This window comes from Rhinolophus sinicus, chromosome 16 (genome assembly GCF_057876585.1).
Source record: "Rhinolophus sinicus isolate RSI-liver-muscle chromosome 16, RSI-T2T, whole genome shotgun sequence".
Lineage (NCBI taxonomy): Eukaryota > Metazoa > Chordata > Mammalia > Chiroptera > Rhinolophidae > Rhinolophus > Rhinolophus sinicus.
Genome location: NC_142516.1, coordinates 133232501 through 133248903, shown reverse-complemented (window position 1 = coordinate 133248903; position 16403 = coordinate 133232501). Strand labels below are relative to the sequence as shown.

The following is a 16403-nucleotide window of genomic DNA, read 5'->3' as shown; positions in this document are numbered from 1 at the left end:
TAGCATGATTAAGCTAATAGAAATTCACACCTTTTGTAATGGAGAGAAAATAGAAGGGTTTATTCAGAAAAGGGAAAAATATGAATAGCCCAGTACCAATGAGAATATGGAGAATGGAAGGTAGAGGAAAGTTATTTTTTGTGTAAATTAAGTGGTTGATAGGGTGCAAAAGAGGTGACAAAGGCAATATTCTGAAAAATAATTATGTGATACCTGATTTTGCTTATATTACCTGGTTCTATTTATGTATATAAAAGTGAATTTTTCAACACTGAAATCATGAAGTAGTGATAAACACTAAAATATTTAAGTAATTTTTAAATTTTGATGTGGATTTTTTTCAGCCACTTACAGATGTCTCTCAGTATATAGAAATGCATGTTGTAGTTGAGAAAACTTTGGTAAGTATATTTTGATTTTTGTGTCTTATGTCAATTTATATTAGTAATGAGGGTTATATAAAAAGTTGGAATATATTTTTAACACAGGACAATAAATGATAATCTTTGTTTTATCTCTGCTTCAAATCTATAGTAAGTTGGAAATCAAATCTCTAAGTTTATTCTTACTCTTACATAAATAATGAAAACAATTGCTGCCTTTAGAATAGTTTCTTGATAATTTTTATTCATCCCTGTATCCTCCCAATGCCTGGCAACCACTGACTTTTCTACTGTTCCATAGATTTGCCTTTTGCTGAATGTCCTATAATTAAAATATTCAGTATATAGCTATACAAAATGGCTTCTTTACTGTAGTAATGTGAATTGAACTTTCTCCATGTCTTTTTATGGCTTGATAGCTCTTTTTATTTAACACTAAATAATATTCCATTGTATGTATATACCACAGTTTATTTATTCATTCACCTACTAAAGGACAACTTTTGACAATTATGTATCAAGCTGCTATTAATATAAACATTCATGCACAGGTTTGTGTGTGGACGTAAGTTTCAACTGCTTTGGGTAAATATCAAAGAGCATGGCTGCTGGATTATATAGTAAGTGTATGTTTCATTTTGTAAGAAACTGTCAGACTATTTTCTTCCAAAGTGGCTGTACCATGTTGCATTCAGCACTTTAAATCATCTTGTTGTCTTCTAGCCTCCGAGATTAATGCTGAGAAATTAGCTGATAATCTAATTATCATCACTTTTATGTGATGAGTTACTTCCCTCTTGCTGCTTTCAATATTCTCTTTGTCTTTAGTTTTTGACAGTTTGATTATAATGAGTTTGATTATACAATAATTCCCCCTTATTCATGGTGTCACTTTCTGCAGTTTTGGTTTCCTGTGGTCAAGCGTGGTCTAAAAATAATAAATGGACAATTCCAGAAATAAAGAATTTGTAAGTTTTAAAATACATACTGTTCTGAGTAGCATGAAGAAATCGTGCAATGTCCCATATAGTCCTGCCTGGGATGTGAATTATCCCTTTGACCAGCCTATCCATGCTGTTAGGCCACCTGCCCTTTAGTCACTTAGTAGCAGTCATGGTTATTAGATTGGCTTGTCATGGTATTGCAATGCTTATGTTCAGTAACCCTTATTTTACCTAAGAATGGCCCCAAAGTATAAGAGTAATGATGCTGGCAATTTAGATATGCCAGAGAAGCCATAAACTTTATCATAAGAATGTATGTATAGAAAAAACAGTATATATAGGGTTTGATACTATTCATAGTTTCAGGCATCCCCTGGGCATCTACTGTAATAAGTAGCTTCCTGCCCTCTGCCCCTGGTAAGGGGAAATTACTGTAATGTGTCTTGGTGTTGGTCTCCTTGGTTTTATCCTTCTTACTGTTTGTTGAGCTTCCAGAATTTGTAGGTTTATGCGTTTCATCATTTTTTTCTTCAAGTAATCGCTCTTCCTCTGGGACTATCATTATTCATATATTGTTTCTGTTTAATGGTATCCCACAAGTCCCTCGTTTTTTCTTTCTGGTCCTTAGACTCAATTGTCCTCCCCTCAAGTTTGTTGATTCTTTCTCCTGCCTCTTGAAATCTGCTTTTGAACCCTTCTAGTGAATTTTCAATTCAGTTGTCGTATTTTTTGGCTCTAGAATTTGGCTTCTTTTTATAATTTCCATATTTTTGTTGATTTTCTCATTGTGTTTATGTGTCATTTTCCTGATTACCCTTAGTCTGTGTTTTCCTTTCACTCTTTGGGCATATTTTAAACAGTTGTTTTAAAGACTTTGTCTGGTAAGTCTGCATTCCCTTAAGGATGGTTTCTCCCAATTTATCTTGCACCTCTGGGCCATGCTTTCTTTGTTTCTGTGTTTGTCTTATGACATAGACTTAATGTTTGTGTTTCTCCAAAATTCATATTGAAATCTAATACAATGTGATGGTATTTGGAGGTGGTGCCTTTGGGAGTGGCTTAGGTCATTAAGGTGAAGCCCTCACGAATGGCATTAGGGCCCTATGAAAGAGCCCCAGAAAGTTCCCTCACCTTTCTGCTATGTAAGGACCCAGCAAGAAGATGGCAAGATGGCCATTTATGAACCAGGAAGAGGGTTTTCATCACACACCAAATCTACTAGAACTTTGATCTTAAACTTTCCAGCTTCCAGAACAGTGAGAAATAAATGCCTGTTATTTAAGTACCCAGTCTATGGTATTTCTGTTATAGCAGCCCAAAATGACTAAGGAACCTTGTGATTTTTGTTGAAAATTGAGCATTTGAAAAAAATAACCCCTTCTTGCAGTTTTTGCAGATTAGCTCTATGCCAGGGCAGTACTTCGCCAATTAGCTAGGATTGTTCTCAATTTAAGGGTCATCGGAGGTAGAAGTTTAGTGTGTTCTCAGGTCTTTCCTGAACATATATTTTTATGAGCTTTCTTAATTTAACCATATACAGGGCTGCTTTTGAATATCTCAGTTTTCCAAAGAGGCTTACCCCAGCTTCTCCTCAGGGTCTTGACTGGTCTGTTGTATGAGGTCTGACAATTAGGTTTGCGAACTCATTCTAGAAAAAGTGCTACATACCTCATTGTTGAATATCACTATGGTCACCTTCAAAGTACTCCCTTTGAGAAGCTGTGCACTGATGCCAGCACCTAGTTTACCCTTCAAAGCAATTTTGGAACTCTTTTTCTCGAATGGCCATCAGAGATATCATCGTATTACCCTTGATATCCTGAATGTCATAAAATGTCTTCCTTTCAATATTTCTTTTATTTTCAGGTAAAGAAAGAAGTCATTGGGGGCCAGATCAGATAAGTAGGGAGTTCCACTATAGTTATTTGTTTACTGGCTAAAAACTTTTTCACAGACAGTGCTGTGTGAGCTGGTGCATTGTCATGATGCAAGAGCTCCTTCGGGACCATTATTATTATTATTTTTATTAGTTTCAAGTGTACAAAACAATATAATAGTTACACATTTATCATTTAAATCCCTCACAAAGTGATAACCCCTCTCCCCCAAACTACCAGCCCCCGATATTGCATATATCCTTTATATTTCCGCTGCCTTCGGGACCATTTTTACACACACCTTTCTCATGCCAAGATTTTCAGTTAACATTTTCCTAATTGTTTCTCTATCAGTGTTTACTTGGTCTGCTATACTTCTCACAGTCAGCCAACACTTTTGATGCACAATTCAATGAATCTTTGCAATGTTTTCATCAGTTCTGCTTGTTAGTGGTTGCCCTGACCTCTCTTCATCAGTGATGCATTCTCTCTCCTCCCTCAGAAAAATGTTTAATCCATTTGTACACTGCCATTTTCTTCATGGCATTGTCTCCATAAACTTGGACTAACATGTCCCTGATTTCACTTCCACTCTTGCCAAGTTTAACAGAAATTTAATGTTTCTTCACTGCTCTAATTCAAGCTCAGACATTCTTGTGATGGCCCACAAAAACATGCAGCAACAATAATGAAGGCCACTCAGCAAGACACCGCCCATGTCTACACGAACACAGCTGTGAGACACTGATATACCAAGGTTATGTTTGTACAGTGCTGCCAACGTAAGCACACTGTGGCAAGTTTGCGAACTTAATTGTCAGACCTCGTATATCTTCACCTGTAATCTCTTGCTCCAGGCATCTGAAGATCTGTCATCCCCCTGAAGTTTTCACAAGCAGTGGCCACTCCTTTTTTCTGTCTGAAATCTAAGTTAGATTCAACAGAAACCAGCCTTTCCGGCAGCTATTAGCCAGGTTACAACATTTCATATAAGGTCTTCTCTGAAACCTTTATTTGAAGGAGGGAACTGCTATCTCCTCCAGATTAAACCATGCCATATCAGAGAGGGAGTAGGGCAAAGGAAAGTAAAAGCACTACAAAATTTCTTGACATTTTCAAGTTGAATTTTTCGTGATTTGGTATTTGCTTGGTTGCTGTAGATCTTTGATTATTTGCCAGAGCTCCTATGAGTTTATTTCAGCCAGTTTCTAAGTGTCTTGACATTTCCATTGAGGAATAAGGACTTGGAATTTTCTAGCGTTCCATTTTGCTGATGTCACTCCCCCTGAAGGATATTTTTAATTACTTGTTGTCATATTTTTATGAAGGCTACTTTAAAAGCCTTGTCTGAGAGTTCAAACAGATGATTTACCTTGGTGTTTACATGTGGGTTTTGCCTTTTCTCACTGAAGTTGTGATTTTCGTGGTTCTTGGTATGACAAGTGATTTTCAATTGCTATCTGGACATTTTGATCATTATGTTATGAGATTCTGGATTCTACATATATCTTTTATTTTATTAGCACACCAATATTGACCAAGTTAGGTGTTTGTATTCAATGACAAAAGTTGTCAGGGCCTTCCTGATACTATTTTGGTCTTCTTGATTCAGTTGGTGCTTCTGTAGATCCCACTGAGATCTGCCTGCGCTGCTTGCAGGAGTGGAGGCTTTCCCTGTCTGTCTGGGAAATTGTAGATGATAGGCCTGGAGGGGGAAAGTGTTTTCCTGGCCTACCCAGTGCTAGTGGGATTCCTGCTTACATTTTCCCAGTGCTGTTTGTGGGAGTAGACGTTCCTATCAGGGTTTTTCTGCCTAGTGTATATAGGTAGGGGTAGGAGACATCTGGCCTCAGGGGGTGGAGCTATTTTGTGTTATCAGAACCACTCATTCCCTGCTGTTACTGACAGCAGAGCAAATGGCCCTTCACTGGTCCAGGCTACCTGTTGTTTCAAGTTGGACCATGAGCGATTCTATGCTGTGGGGCACAAATTACTACTCCATACACCAGAGTGTTAGTGGGTTTCTCACTCCATTTCTATCTGGGCTACTTATTGCCAGTGGGTGAAGTGTTGGAAGTTACTGGGCGGCTGATTTTCCTCCATTTCTAGCATACTATATAGGCACCTTTCTATTCTATATTTTTAGAGACCTCTTATGACTTTTCTTCTATGATTTCAGAGTTTATAGTTTTTCATAGTTTTGCTCAGCTGGGAGACAGGGCAAGAGAAGTCTACATCATCTTATCTGAACCAGAAGTCTCCACAATACATGTTGAAATTTAAATTATTGTGTTTTGCAAGTGTTAGTGTTTTATTAAGAAAAGACAAAATATTTATTGTGATTTATACTTAACCTTGCAATTGTCATTACCAATGCTCTTTGTCTGTGTAGATACAAGTTATTGTCTTGTGTCTTCAACCCAAAGAAATTTCTTTAATAGTTCTTTCTTTATTGTTCTTAGTCACACAGCTCTGCTGTCAACCATTTTCTCTGCCTTTTTGGGAATGCCTTTCTGTTGCCTTTACTTTAGAAGAATCGTTTTTCTGGATGTGGAATTCTTGATTGAGAATGTTTTCTTTTGGCACTTTATATTTGTAATTCTACCCGTTCTCCACTGATTCTGATGAGAAGTCAGCTCTTAAACTTGTGCCTCCCTGTATGTGATGCATCATTTTTCTCTTCTCACTCTAGAGATTTGTTTTCTTATGGCTGATGTCCAGTAACTTAACTATGATGTGTCTGTGTGAATGTCTTATTTTGTCTTACTTGCTTCATTGAGCCTATACAATATGTAGATTAATGATTTTCATTAAATTTGGGGAGTTTTTAGCCATTACTTAAGGTTCTTTGTCTTTTTTTTCTCTGTTCTCCTTCTAAGACTCTCATTATATAAGTGCTGGTTTGCATTATAGTGTCAAATAGGTATCTGAGATTATGTTCACTTCTTTTTTGTTTTTCCTTTCTGTTATTTATGTTGTATAATATCTACTGATACATCATCAGGTTTACATTTTTTCCTACTGCTGAACTCATATAATGAACTTCTCATTTTAGCTATTGTATTTTTCAACTCAGGAATGTCCATTTAGTTCTTTTTTAATAGTTTTGTCATTTTTATTATTTTTCTATTTTTCCAGCTTTATTGATATATAATCGACACATAACTGTAAATTTAAGGTTTATGTGTTGATTTGACACATTTTTAAATTACAAAGTGATTACCACCATAGTATTAACTCCACCCAGTCACATAATTGTCAATTCCTTTTTTGTGGTGAGATTATTTAAGATTTACTCTTTTAATAATATTCAAGTATATGATAATGTATTATTAGCTATAATCACTATGCTGTACATTATTATGTATAACTTACATTCTTTATTGATATTATCTTTTTTATGCATCAATATCATTATTCCTTTACTTCTTTAAACATCCTTTCCTTCTGTTCAATGTTTTCAGTATCTGCTTTGAAGTTTTGTCTGCTAAGTTGAGTTTCTAACAAGTGCATTTTTTATATGTGAGAAACATTGTTTTGTTTTATTGTGCATATCATACTTTTGTTGAAAACTGGACATTTTATATAAAATATTTTAGCAATACTGGATCCTGAAATCTCCTCTTGCAACTGTTGTTATTTTTCTTGATTGTTTCATTTAAATGTTAAATGCCTTGCTACGGTAATTATGTAGATTCTGTCTCCAATTCTGTAGATTCTGTCTCCCTACCAGTGTGTCACCACTGATATCTCTAGCTACTACTATTTTTTCAAATTCTTGTTCTTATTTTTAAGCCAGGATTCCTAGTGATTGACCTTGGCTCGACATATCTTAGTGGTCAACCAATAGTTGATCAGTGGCTATGCTCCAACAATTAAGCTAGTAAGGCTTCTACCCTTTGTAAATGGATTTATCTGTGGATTGGGTAAAATATTCAATATTCAAGCAGTTTTCAAGACAGGCAGATTTTGATTTCTACAAGATTTTCTCACATATCCTCTGCTAGTGAGTGATATCTCAAGTTTAGCCATGACTTTGTAGATATCTTGGACCCCTTTCAAGCTCTCCTGAGTGTGAATGCTACCTTATGTATGTATGGACTATTCAAGACTGTCAAGGAAATATGGGAGATTGTCAAGATCCATTATTGCTGTTGTATTCTCTATATCTCCATGTTAGATACCAGGCTCATCTTCTGGTCTGTTGTGTGAAATAACCAATATCACAATCTAAGTTTAGCTGTGACAATGACCTGCAATGTTTCTTTGCCATAAGAGATCACTATATTTTTGGCATTGTTCTTGGGCATGTGGTTTTGTCCTGCTCTGCTCCCTATCAGAGGAGAATTTCCCTATCTAGTCATTCTCCTCTGATAGGGAAATTGCTAGATTTTATGACTTAACCTACCATGGTAAAAGTAGCACACAATAGATCTTGGAGTGGGGATAGGGATAGCCTGAGGTAAAATGCCACAGGTTTCCAGCTGTTCTTGTTATAAGATTAGTAGTTTTTCTTTAATAAATACTTGTCAATTTTTGCATGTCTTTGGTCAATTGCCATTCTCTTAAAATATTTTTTTTGACAATTTGTCTTGTTTTGTTATTGCTTATTGTGGAAAGAATTTGCAGAGCTCATCATTTTACCATCTCAGGAGTGCCACTCCCTGTAATTACTTTTTAAATCTTCCAGGAGTTTATGAACTTTTTTCCCCTATAGGTTTCACACATTTTGTAATTATTTTATTCTACTGTTTTTGTAAATTAGGTATTTTCATATATTGTCACATCTAGTCATTTATAGATCCCTGAGTCACTTTTTGTGCATCAGTTTGCCTTTGTTGCATTAAAAAACTATTCCAACATTTAGTGGCTTTAAATACAAATATATTTTTAGCTCACACTTCTTAAATTAATTCTTATCTCAGCAAGATTTTCTTATGCTAGACTGGTGTCATTTATGCAACTTTAGCAAGCTACTGATTTTGCTTGGGTTTGGCTGGCCTTCACAGGATGTTTCACCTGGCATATCTCATCTCTGTTCCGCATGGTATTTCATCAGGCAGAAACCAATCCTATACTTTTCTTTTTATAGTGGTGTTGATGGGGTTCCGTCAAACAGTAATTGGTGAGTGAAAGTGAAGGCCAAGGATATTACTGTAGATTACTCTAGACTTTATGGTCATTTAAGTGTACACTTAGGTTACACTGAGGTTACACTTAGGTTACACTAAGTTTATAAAACAGCATAAGGTTAAAGCAAACCGAGAGAAAATGATGCAAGCAAGAGACTGTAAATATGAAATGTAAGAGGCTTCTGCTGCTGGCAGAACATGACATACTGTTTTACAGCAAACTTTTTTTATAAATAGAAGAGTACACTCTAAAATAAGGATAAAATATATAACAAATACATAAACCAATAACAGTCATTTGTTATCATTATCAAGTATTATGGGTTGTATATAATTGTATTTGCTATACTTCTATACAACTGGAAGCACAGTGAGCTTGTTTATACAAGCATAACCAGAAACATGTGATGCATTGCACTATAATTTTAGGATGACTACGACATCACTAGGCAATTATATTCTTAAATGACCATCATCATATATGTGGTCTGTTGTTGACCGAAACATTATGCAGTCCCTAACTGTAAATGAAAGCAAAATATTGGTGTATTAGCTAAGAAAAAGGAGCCTGTTTTTTAATTGTTTTCCTTTTTTTTTTTTTTTTTTAATGTGGGAGAATACTTATTTGCTGATGAAAATAGCCAAGTACTAATGAAAATTGATGATGTGGGCTGGAATTTTTAGTCACATCTTTGAGTGAGGGTTAATGTGTACAATTGTAATTCTAATGTCAGATAGGCCACCATTTCATCCATATTAACATCAAGGAAAGCAGAGTATATGATTAGATATCCAAGTTCAATGTTCAATAAAGTGACACAAGTTTGTGGACTTTCTCATCTGTTCATTGCTTTATAAAAAGACCATATATATTATTTTAGAGGGGTATTAGATTGGGGGATGGGGTTATCACTTTGTGAGGGGTATAAATGTCTGTTACATTGTTTTGTACACCTGAAACTAATTAAAAAAAAGACTATATAACTTTTCACATCTCTAAGATAAAACTGAAAGTACTATTTTCCTCATACCTGCCAATCATCAGTTTTACATTTCTTTTTAATTTTTGCCAGTCAATGGGTATAAAATTATCACATTGGGATTTTAATTTCCATTTTTTAAATGAGAATTAATTTAATCATAATTAAATGTTTACTGGCTACTGGTATTTGCTTTTCTCTGAACTGACATCTTATGCCTTTTGCTCATTTTCTTAATGGTTGTTTACCTTCTTCTCAATTTGTAAGAAATCTTGGCTGTTAAAAATATTCATGCTTTGTTCATTATCTGCAATAAAATATCAAAGCATTACCTTTGGTAATTGGCTTTATTGGTGGGCTTTTTGTATACACAAAACTTTATTTTTCATATATTCAAATATGCCTTCACATTCATATGTAATTTTGGGATTTGCAGTTTTAATTAAGAGGGTATTCCTAACTCCTATATTATTTATGTAGTTTTCTACATTTGTCTGCATTTAACTCTTTACTTCATCTGGAGTGTGTTTTTATATATGTCATAGGAGAAACTATTGCTTAACATGGGTGTCTAACTATATTTTCTTTTAGATAAGTAGCTGATTGTGCCAGCACCATTTATTAAATATTAAAGTCTCACATGTAATCATGTTTTCTGTTTTGTGTTCCATTAATCTAATTGTCTATTCACAAACTGACAACATACTCACTTGATTACAGGGTATAATGATATCTAGCAAGCAAATCTCTACTCTGTTCTTTCTCATACTTCTCTTGCACATTTTCTCTCAGCCTCTTATTCTTATATATCAAGCTTATGTTCATTTTCTCAGTCCCCACACCTGAAAAGGGGACTTCAATTAACATGATATTTAAATGTAATACTAATTTAGGGTAATAAAGAAGTTTCTGATATGAAGTCTTCTTATCCAAGAATAACATATACTTTTTGGTTTAGACTGATTTTGCATCTTTTAATAATTAATGTAGTTTTCTTTATATAGATTTAGACTTTCTTGTTTTACTTTTAAGTACTTTAGACTTTTCCGAATTGCAAATACATTTCTTCATCTCACTGCTAAAAACTGTTTAGAAAAAAAATCATTAATTTTTGTAGATAGCTCCTATATCCAGCCACCTTACCATATTCTCTTAATAATAGCAGTAGTTTTCTAAACATCTCATGGGTTTTCTAGTATAAAACATAAGTTCAAAGATATAGTTTTATTTCTTTTTTCTAAATGTTGTAATAGTTATTTTCTTTTCTTGTGTTTTTCCATTTATAAAAATTCCCCTGAATGTGTTAAATAATGGAGGGAATAGTAGGCAAGCTATATAGTTCCTGATTTGAATTAAAATGTTTTTTTCATTTAGAATAATGTTTATTACCAAGTTTTGGTTGTTGATATTGCCATTTTTGTGTTTAGTCTTTATCATATATAAATAGTTTTACTTGGTTTCCATTTTTTGAGTTGTTATTAGAAATTGCTGCTGAATTTTATCAAATGCTTTCTCAGCATTTACTGTTATGAACATGTAGGTTCTTTCCTTCTGTCTGTTTATATAATGGATAATGTTACGTATTTCATTGATGTCGAATCTTAGTTTACTGGAAGATAACTCTGCCTTATCATCACACATTATTCTTTTGAATAACATTGCTGGAATATATTCACTAATATTTAGAAGTTTTGCATTTATATTCATGGGTACAATTGTTTTATAGTTTTATTGAATAGATCAATTACCACAGAAGGAACTTGAAAGATAATTAAAGAACTACTACTGAAAAACTCAGAAAGAACTTATGAGCTCACAGCTGCATTTTATCTAGCCTTTAAATAACAGATAATTGCACTGTATTCTAATCTAGTGGGGTTTGGTATGAATAAAAATCAGCTGGGAAACTTGGTGGAAAAAAAAGAGGCCCAGACCCTGCAACTTCAACAAATCTGAGTCTCTATTCTTTGTTAACTTTCCAGGTAAGTCTGACACATACCAAAACCAAGAATCAGTGTTCTAAACTGTTTAGAAAGCTTCCAATTCATTTTATAAAGACAAAAATCTTTAATTACAAAATCTAAGCTAGGGCATTTGTATCTTTTTAATACATAAATTAGATTGTATTAATCCTTTGCTTAAGACTTTTGAATTATTTGTCTTTATTTCTTTCATTGTTATTGAGGATAACTGACATACACATTATATTAGTTTCAGATGTACAACATAATGATTTAAATATTTGTATGTATTGCAAATTGATCACCATAAGTCTAGTTAACATTTGTCACCATACAGTTACAGAATTTTATTTTCCATGATTACTTTTAAGATCTACTGTCTTAGCAATTTGCAAATATGTAATACAGCATGCTGTTCGTTACATCACTTTGACATGCTGTTCATTACATCACCTTGACTTATTAATTTTTTAACTGGAAGTTTCTACCATTCGATTCCTCTCATTCATTTTGCACACCCCCACACCCTACCTCTGGAAACTACCACTCTATTCTCTATATCTATGAGCTTGCTTATTTTAAATTTCATATATAAGTGAGATCAAACACTTACTTAGAAGTTCTTCCTCTTAAATCTCTCAAATCATCTTGCTTTTTCACCTAATCCTGAAAAATCTATGATTTTACTCTCTCTTAGTTTCAACACAACTTTAGTATATGTGCTGCTGAAGCGAGCACAACACAATTTTAAATAACTAATCTACCAGTAATTTCTTTGATTACTGTCATGTAGGGAGGCCTGCGGGGTCTCAGCTCCCGCTCCCCACATAAGAACGCAGGACACAGTGAGGCCAAAAAGGAACACCCACGGAACCATAAGTAGGGGAGTCATATCACTATATTCTCACTGGCGGCGTCCACCTCTCTGCAATCCGCTTTTGTTAGCTCAGCCACCATCTTCTTGCTAGCCCCCATTTTTCTGCCAGCGTAGCCACAGCAGTTATATTAGTGGCCAATGGCTCACTGGTTATAGCTGACGGCCAACTAGCCACAGCTGATGGCCATCCAATCACAGTTGATGGCCATTTACTACCTGAGCCAGCAGCTTTCTATGTGAGGCCGAGAGCCTGGAAACTGCTTTCTGGGGCTCTGTCCCCACAATTACCTTTATGCCCTATCTGTTGTCCAAACATTATATCCTTGGTCTTCCTTCTTATTTGTACATTGGTGAGTTCTAAACTTGAACTTGAAGCATATACTACAGCTTTGTTATGTCAAATGTTGGCATACAGTAATCAAACTACTGATTGTTCACCTTTATTTCTATGTGTTTGTGGATTTGTGCTGTCTATGTATGTATCACCAATAGTCTCGTTGGTTGTTTAAAAAAAACTTGATAAAGTATGAATAAAATATGTATTAAAATAAAAAAAGAATATATAGAGATCCTGTATATCCTTTAAGGGATTTCCCCTCCCACCCCCAATTTGTAACATCTTGTAATACTATAGTACAATATTACATCCAGGATATTGACCTTGATAGTCGAGATACAGAATAATTCCATCATAAGATGTTGTATAGCCTTTTCATAGCCACACCCACTTCTCCCTCACCCTGTTTCCCTGCTCTCTGTCTGGCAACCACTAATCTGATCTTTGTGTCAATACTTTTTTTAAAATTTCAAAATGTTATAGAAGTGGAATCATTTAGTATGTAACATTATGAATTTTTTTCACACCGCTATTCTGGAAGTTCTCCCTGTCTTAAGTACTTTTTCAACTTTAAGTCAATCGACATGTTCTTAGTGCCAATTTTTCGTACTTTCAAAGTAACAGATGTAGCCAATCTGAATATTTGGGGGTTTTTAAGATAAATTACATTGCTATAATTGCTTATCATTCAAATTTTTTAAATCTTTTTAAGCATTTACCAGTAATCCATTCTTTTTTTAAGCATTTGACGCTAACCCATTCTTTTTTACATTAAAAGTTTTGAATTAAAAATTAGTAAAATTTTATAGGTTAATAAAATTATACAGGTTTCAAGTGTACAATTCTATAATACATCATCTACACATTGTATTGTGTGTTCACCACCCAGAGTCAGTTCTTCTTCCATCACCATATATTTGAGGCCTTGTGCCCTCTTCTCTCACCCCCACCCCCTTACCCTCTGGTAACTAGTAAACTGTTGTCTGTGTCTGAGTTTTATTTGTTTCTTTGTCTTGTTCATTTCTTGCTTTCAGCTTTGTATACCACATATGAGTGAAACCATATGGTTCTCAACTTTCTCTGTCTGATTTATTTTGGTTTGCATGATAATCTAAAGATCCATCTATGTCGTGGCAAATAGCGGCATTTTGTCTTTTCTTACGGACGTATAATATTCCATTGCATATATGTACCACACCTTTTTCCAATCATCTATGAATGAAAACTTTGGTTGTTTCCATGTGTTGGACACCATGAGTAATGCTGCAATGAACATAGGGGTACATATTTCTTTATAAATGAATATTTTCAGATTTGGGGGGTAGATACCCAGAAGAGGGATTGCTGGGTAGTATGGTAATTCTATTCTTAATTTTTTGAGAAATTTTCATACTGTTTTCCATAGTGTTGTGCCAATTTACATTCCCACCTGCAGTGTATGTGTGTTCCTTTTTCTCCACAACCTCTCCAACACTTGTTATTGCTTGTCTTGTTGATAATAGCCATTCTAACAGGTGTGAGGTGGTATCATTGTGGTTTTCATTTGCATTTCCCTAATAGCTAGTGAAGTTGTACATTTTTTCATATATCTGTTGGCTGTATGCCTTCTTTGGAGAAATGTCTGTTTAGGTTCTATGCCCATTTTTTAATTGGACTGTTTGTTTTTTAGTTGTTGAGTTGTATAAGGTCTTTATATATTTTGGATATTAGCCCCTTATCGGAGGTGTTGTTTGCAAATATTTTCTCCCATCCCGTTGGTTGCCTCTTTGATTTGTTGATGGTTTCTTTGGCTGTGCAGAAGCTTTTAAATTTGATGCAGTCCCATTCATTCATTTATTTTACTTTTTAAAAGTTTATTGGCTTGACAATTTACATAGGTTTCAGGTGTTTATTTTTACTTTTACTTTCCTTGACTTTGAGGTTAAATTCACAAAATTCTCTCTAAACCCAAGGTCCGTAAGTTTAGTAACTATGCTTTCTTCTATGGAATTTATAGTTTCAAGTCTTATATTTAGGTCTTTGATCCATTTTGAGTCAATTTTAGTGTATGGTGACAAATAGCAGTCTAGTTTCATTCTTTTGTACGTGGCTTTCCAATTTTCCCAGCACCACTTATTGAAGAGTATTGAAGAGGCTTTCTTTTCTCTGTCGTGTGTTTTTGGCTCCTTGTCAAAAATTATCTGCCCATGTTTATGTGGGTTTATTTTTGGGTTCTTAATTCTGTTTCATTGGTCTGTGTGTCTGTTTTTCTCCCAGTACCATGCTGTTTTGATTATTGTCTCTTTGTAGTATAATTTGAAATCAGGGAGTGTGATACCTCCAGCATTGTTCCTTTTTCTCAGGATTGCTTTGGATAGTCAGGGTCTTTTGTAATTGCACACAAATCTGATGGTTTTGTTGTTGTTGTTGTTCTATTTCTTTTTAAAATTCTATTGGGATTTTCATGGGGATTGCATTAAATCTATATATTGCTTTAGGTAAGATGACCATTTTAATTATGTTGATTCTTCCAACCCATAAACATGGAATATCCTTCTATTTCCTTGTGTTTTCTTCAATTTCTTTTAATAATGTCTTGCAGTTTTCAGTGTATAGGTCCTTTATGTCCTTTGCTAAGTATATTCCTAGGTATTTTATTCTTCATGTTGCAATTGGAAAACAAATTATTTTTTTTATTTCTTTTTGTAAAATTTCATGTTAGTGTATTGAAATGCAATGAATTTTTGTACATTGATTTTATATCTTGCAACTTTACTGTATTTATTTATTGGTTTTTGGTGGAATCTTTAGGATTTTCTACATAAAAAATTATGTCATCTATGAAAAATGACAATTTGACTTCTTCTTTCCTAATTTGGATGCCTTTTATTTCCTTGTCTTTTCTGATTGCTCTACTATGTTAAATAACAATGGTGACAGGGGGCATTCTTGTCTTGTTCCTTATATTAAGGAAAAAGCTTTCAGTTTTTCACCATTAAATTGACATTAGGTGAGGGTTTGTCATATATGGTCTTTATTATGTTGAGGTAATTTTTCTATACCCATTTTGTGTTATAATCATAAATGTATGTATATCGTATCAAATGCTTTTTCTGCATCTATTGATAATGATTATAGGATTTTTTATCCTTCATTTTATGTGGTATATCATATTGATTAATTTGTGTATGTTGAACCATCCTTGGATCCCTGGAATGAACCGCATTTGATCATGGTGTATAATTTTTTAATGTACTGTTGTATTCAATTTTCTATTGTTTTGTTTAGGATTTCTCTTTAGAGATATTGTTCTGTAATTTTCTTTTTTTGTGTTATCCATACCAGGTTTTGGTATCAGGGTAATGTTGGCCTCATAAAATGAGTTAGGAAGTATTGCTTCTTCTTCAATTTTTTGAAAGAGTTTGAGAAAGACAGGCATTAAATCATGTTTGAATGTTTAGTAGAATTCACTAGTGAAGCCATCTGATCCTGTAGTTTTGCTGTCAGGAAGGTTCTGTATGATTGTTTCAATTTCCTTACTGTTAATTGGTCTGTTTAGATTTTCCAGTTTTTTATGATTCAGTGTAGGAAGGTCATATATTTCTAAGAACTTGTCTATTTCCTCTAGGTTGTTGAATTTGGTGGCATATAGTCTTTTATAGTATCTTGTATGATCCTTTGTATTTCTGCGGTATCCATTATAACTTCGCCTCTTTCATTCCTGATTTTGTTTATTTGTGTCTTTTTTCCTTGGTGAGTCTTGCCAGCGGTTTGTCAATTTTATTAATGTTTCCAAAGAACCAGCTCTTTATTGTGTTAATTTTTTTCTATTGTCTTTTTGTTCTTTATCCACGCATCAGTTTCCAAATTTTTTTTTTTAATTTATTGGGGTGACAATTGTTAGTAAAATTACATAGATTTCAGGTGTACAAT

The 16403-nt window shown here is 34.1% G+C and overlaps 1 protein-coding gene across 1 annotated transcript in view; it reads left to right on the top strand.

Moving 5' to 3' along the window:
- ADAM2 (ADAM metallopeptidase domain 2) overlaps positions 1-16403 on the top strand; it is a 100994-nt gene that overhangs the window by 26996 nt on the left and 57595 nt on the right. Inside the window, exon 7 of the mRNA XM_019742046.3 lies at positions 345-401. Within this exon, the coding sequence (XP_019597605.3) occupies positions 345-401 (57 nt within the window). The remainder of the gene's footprint in view (positions 1-344; positions 402-16403) is intronic.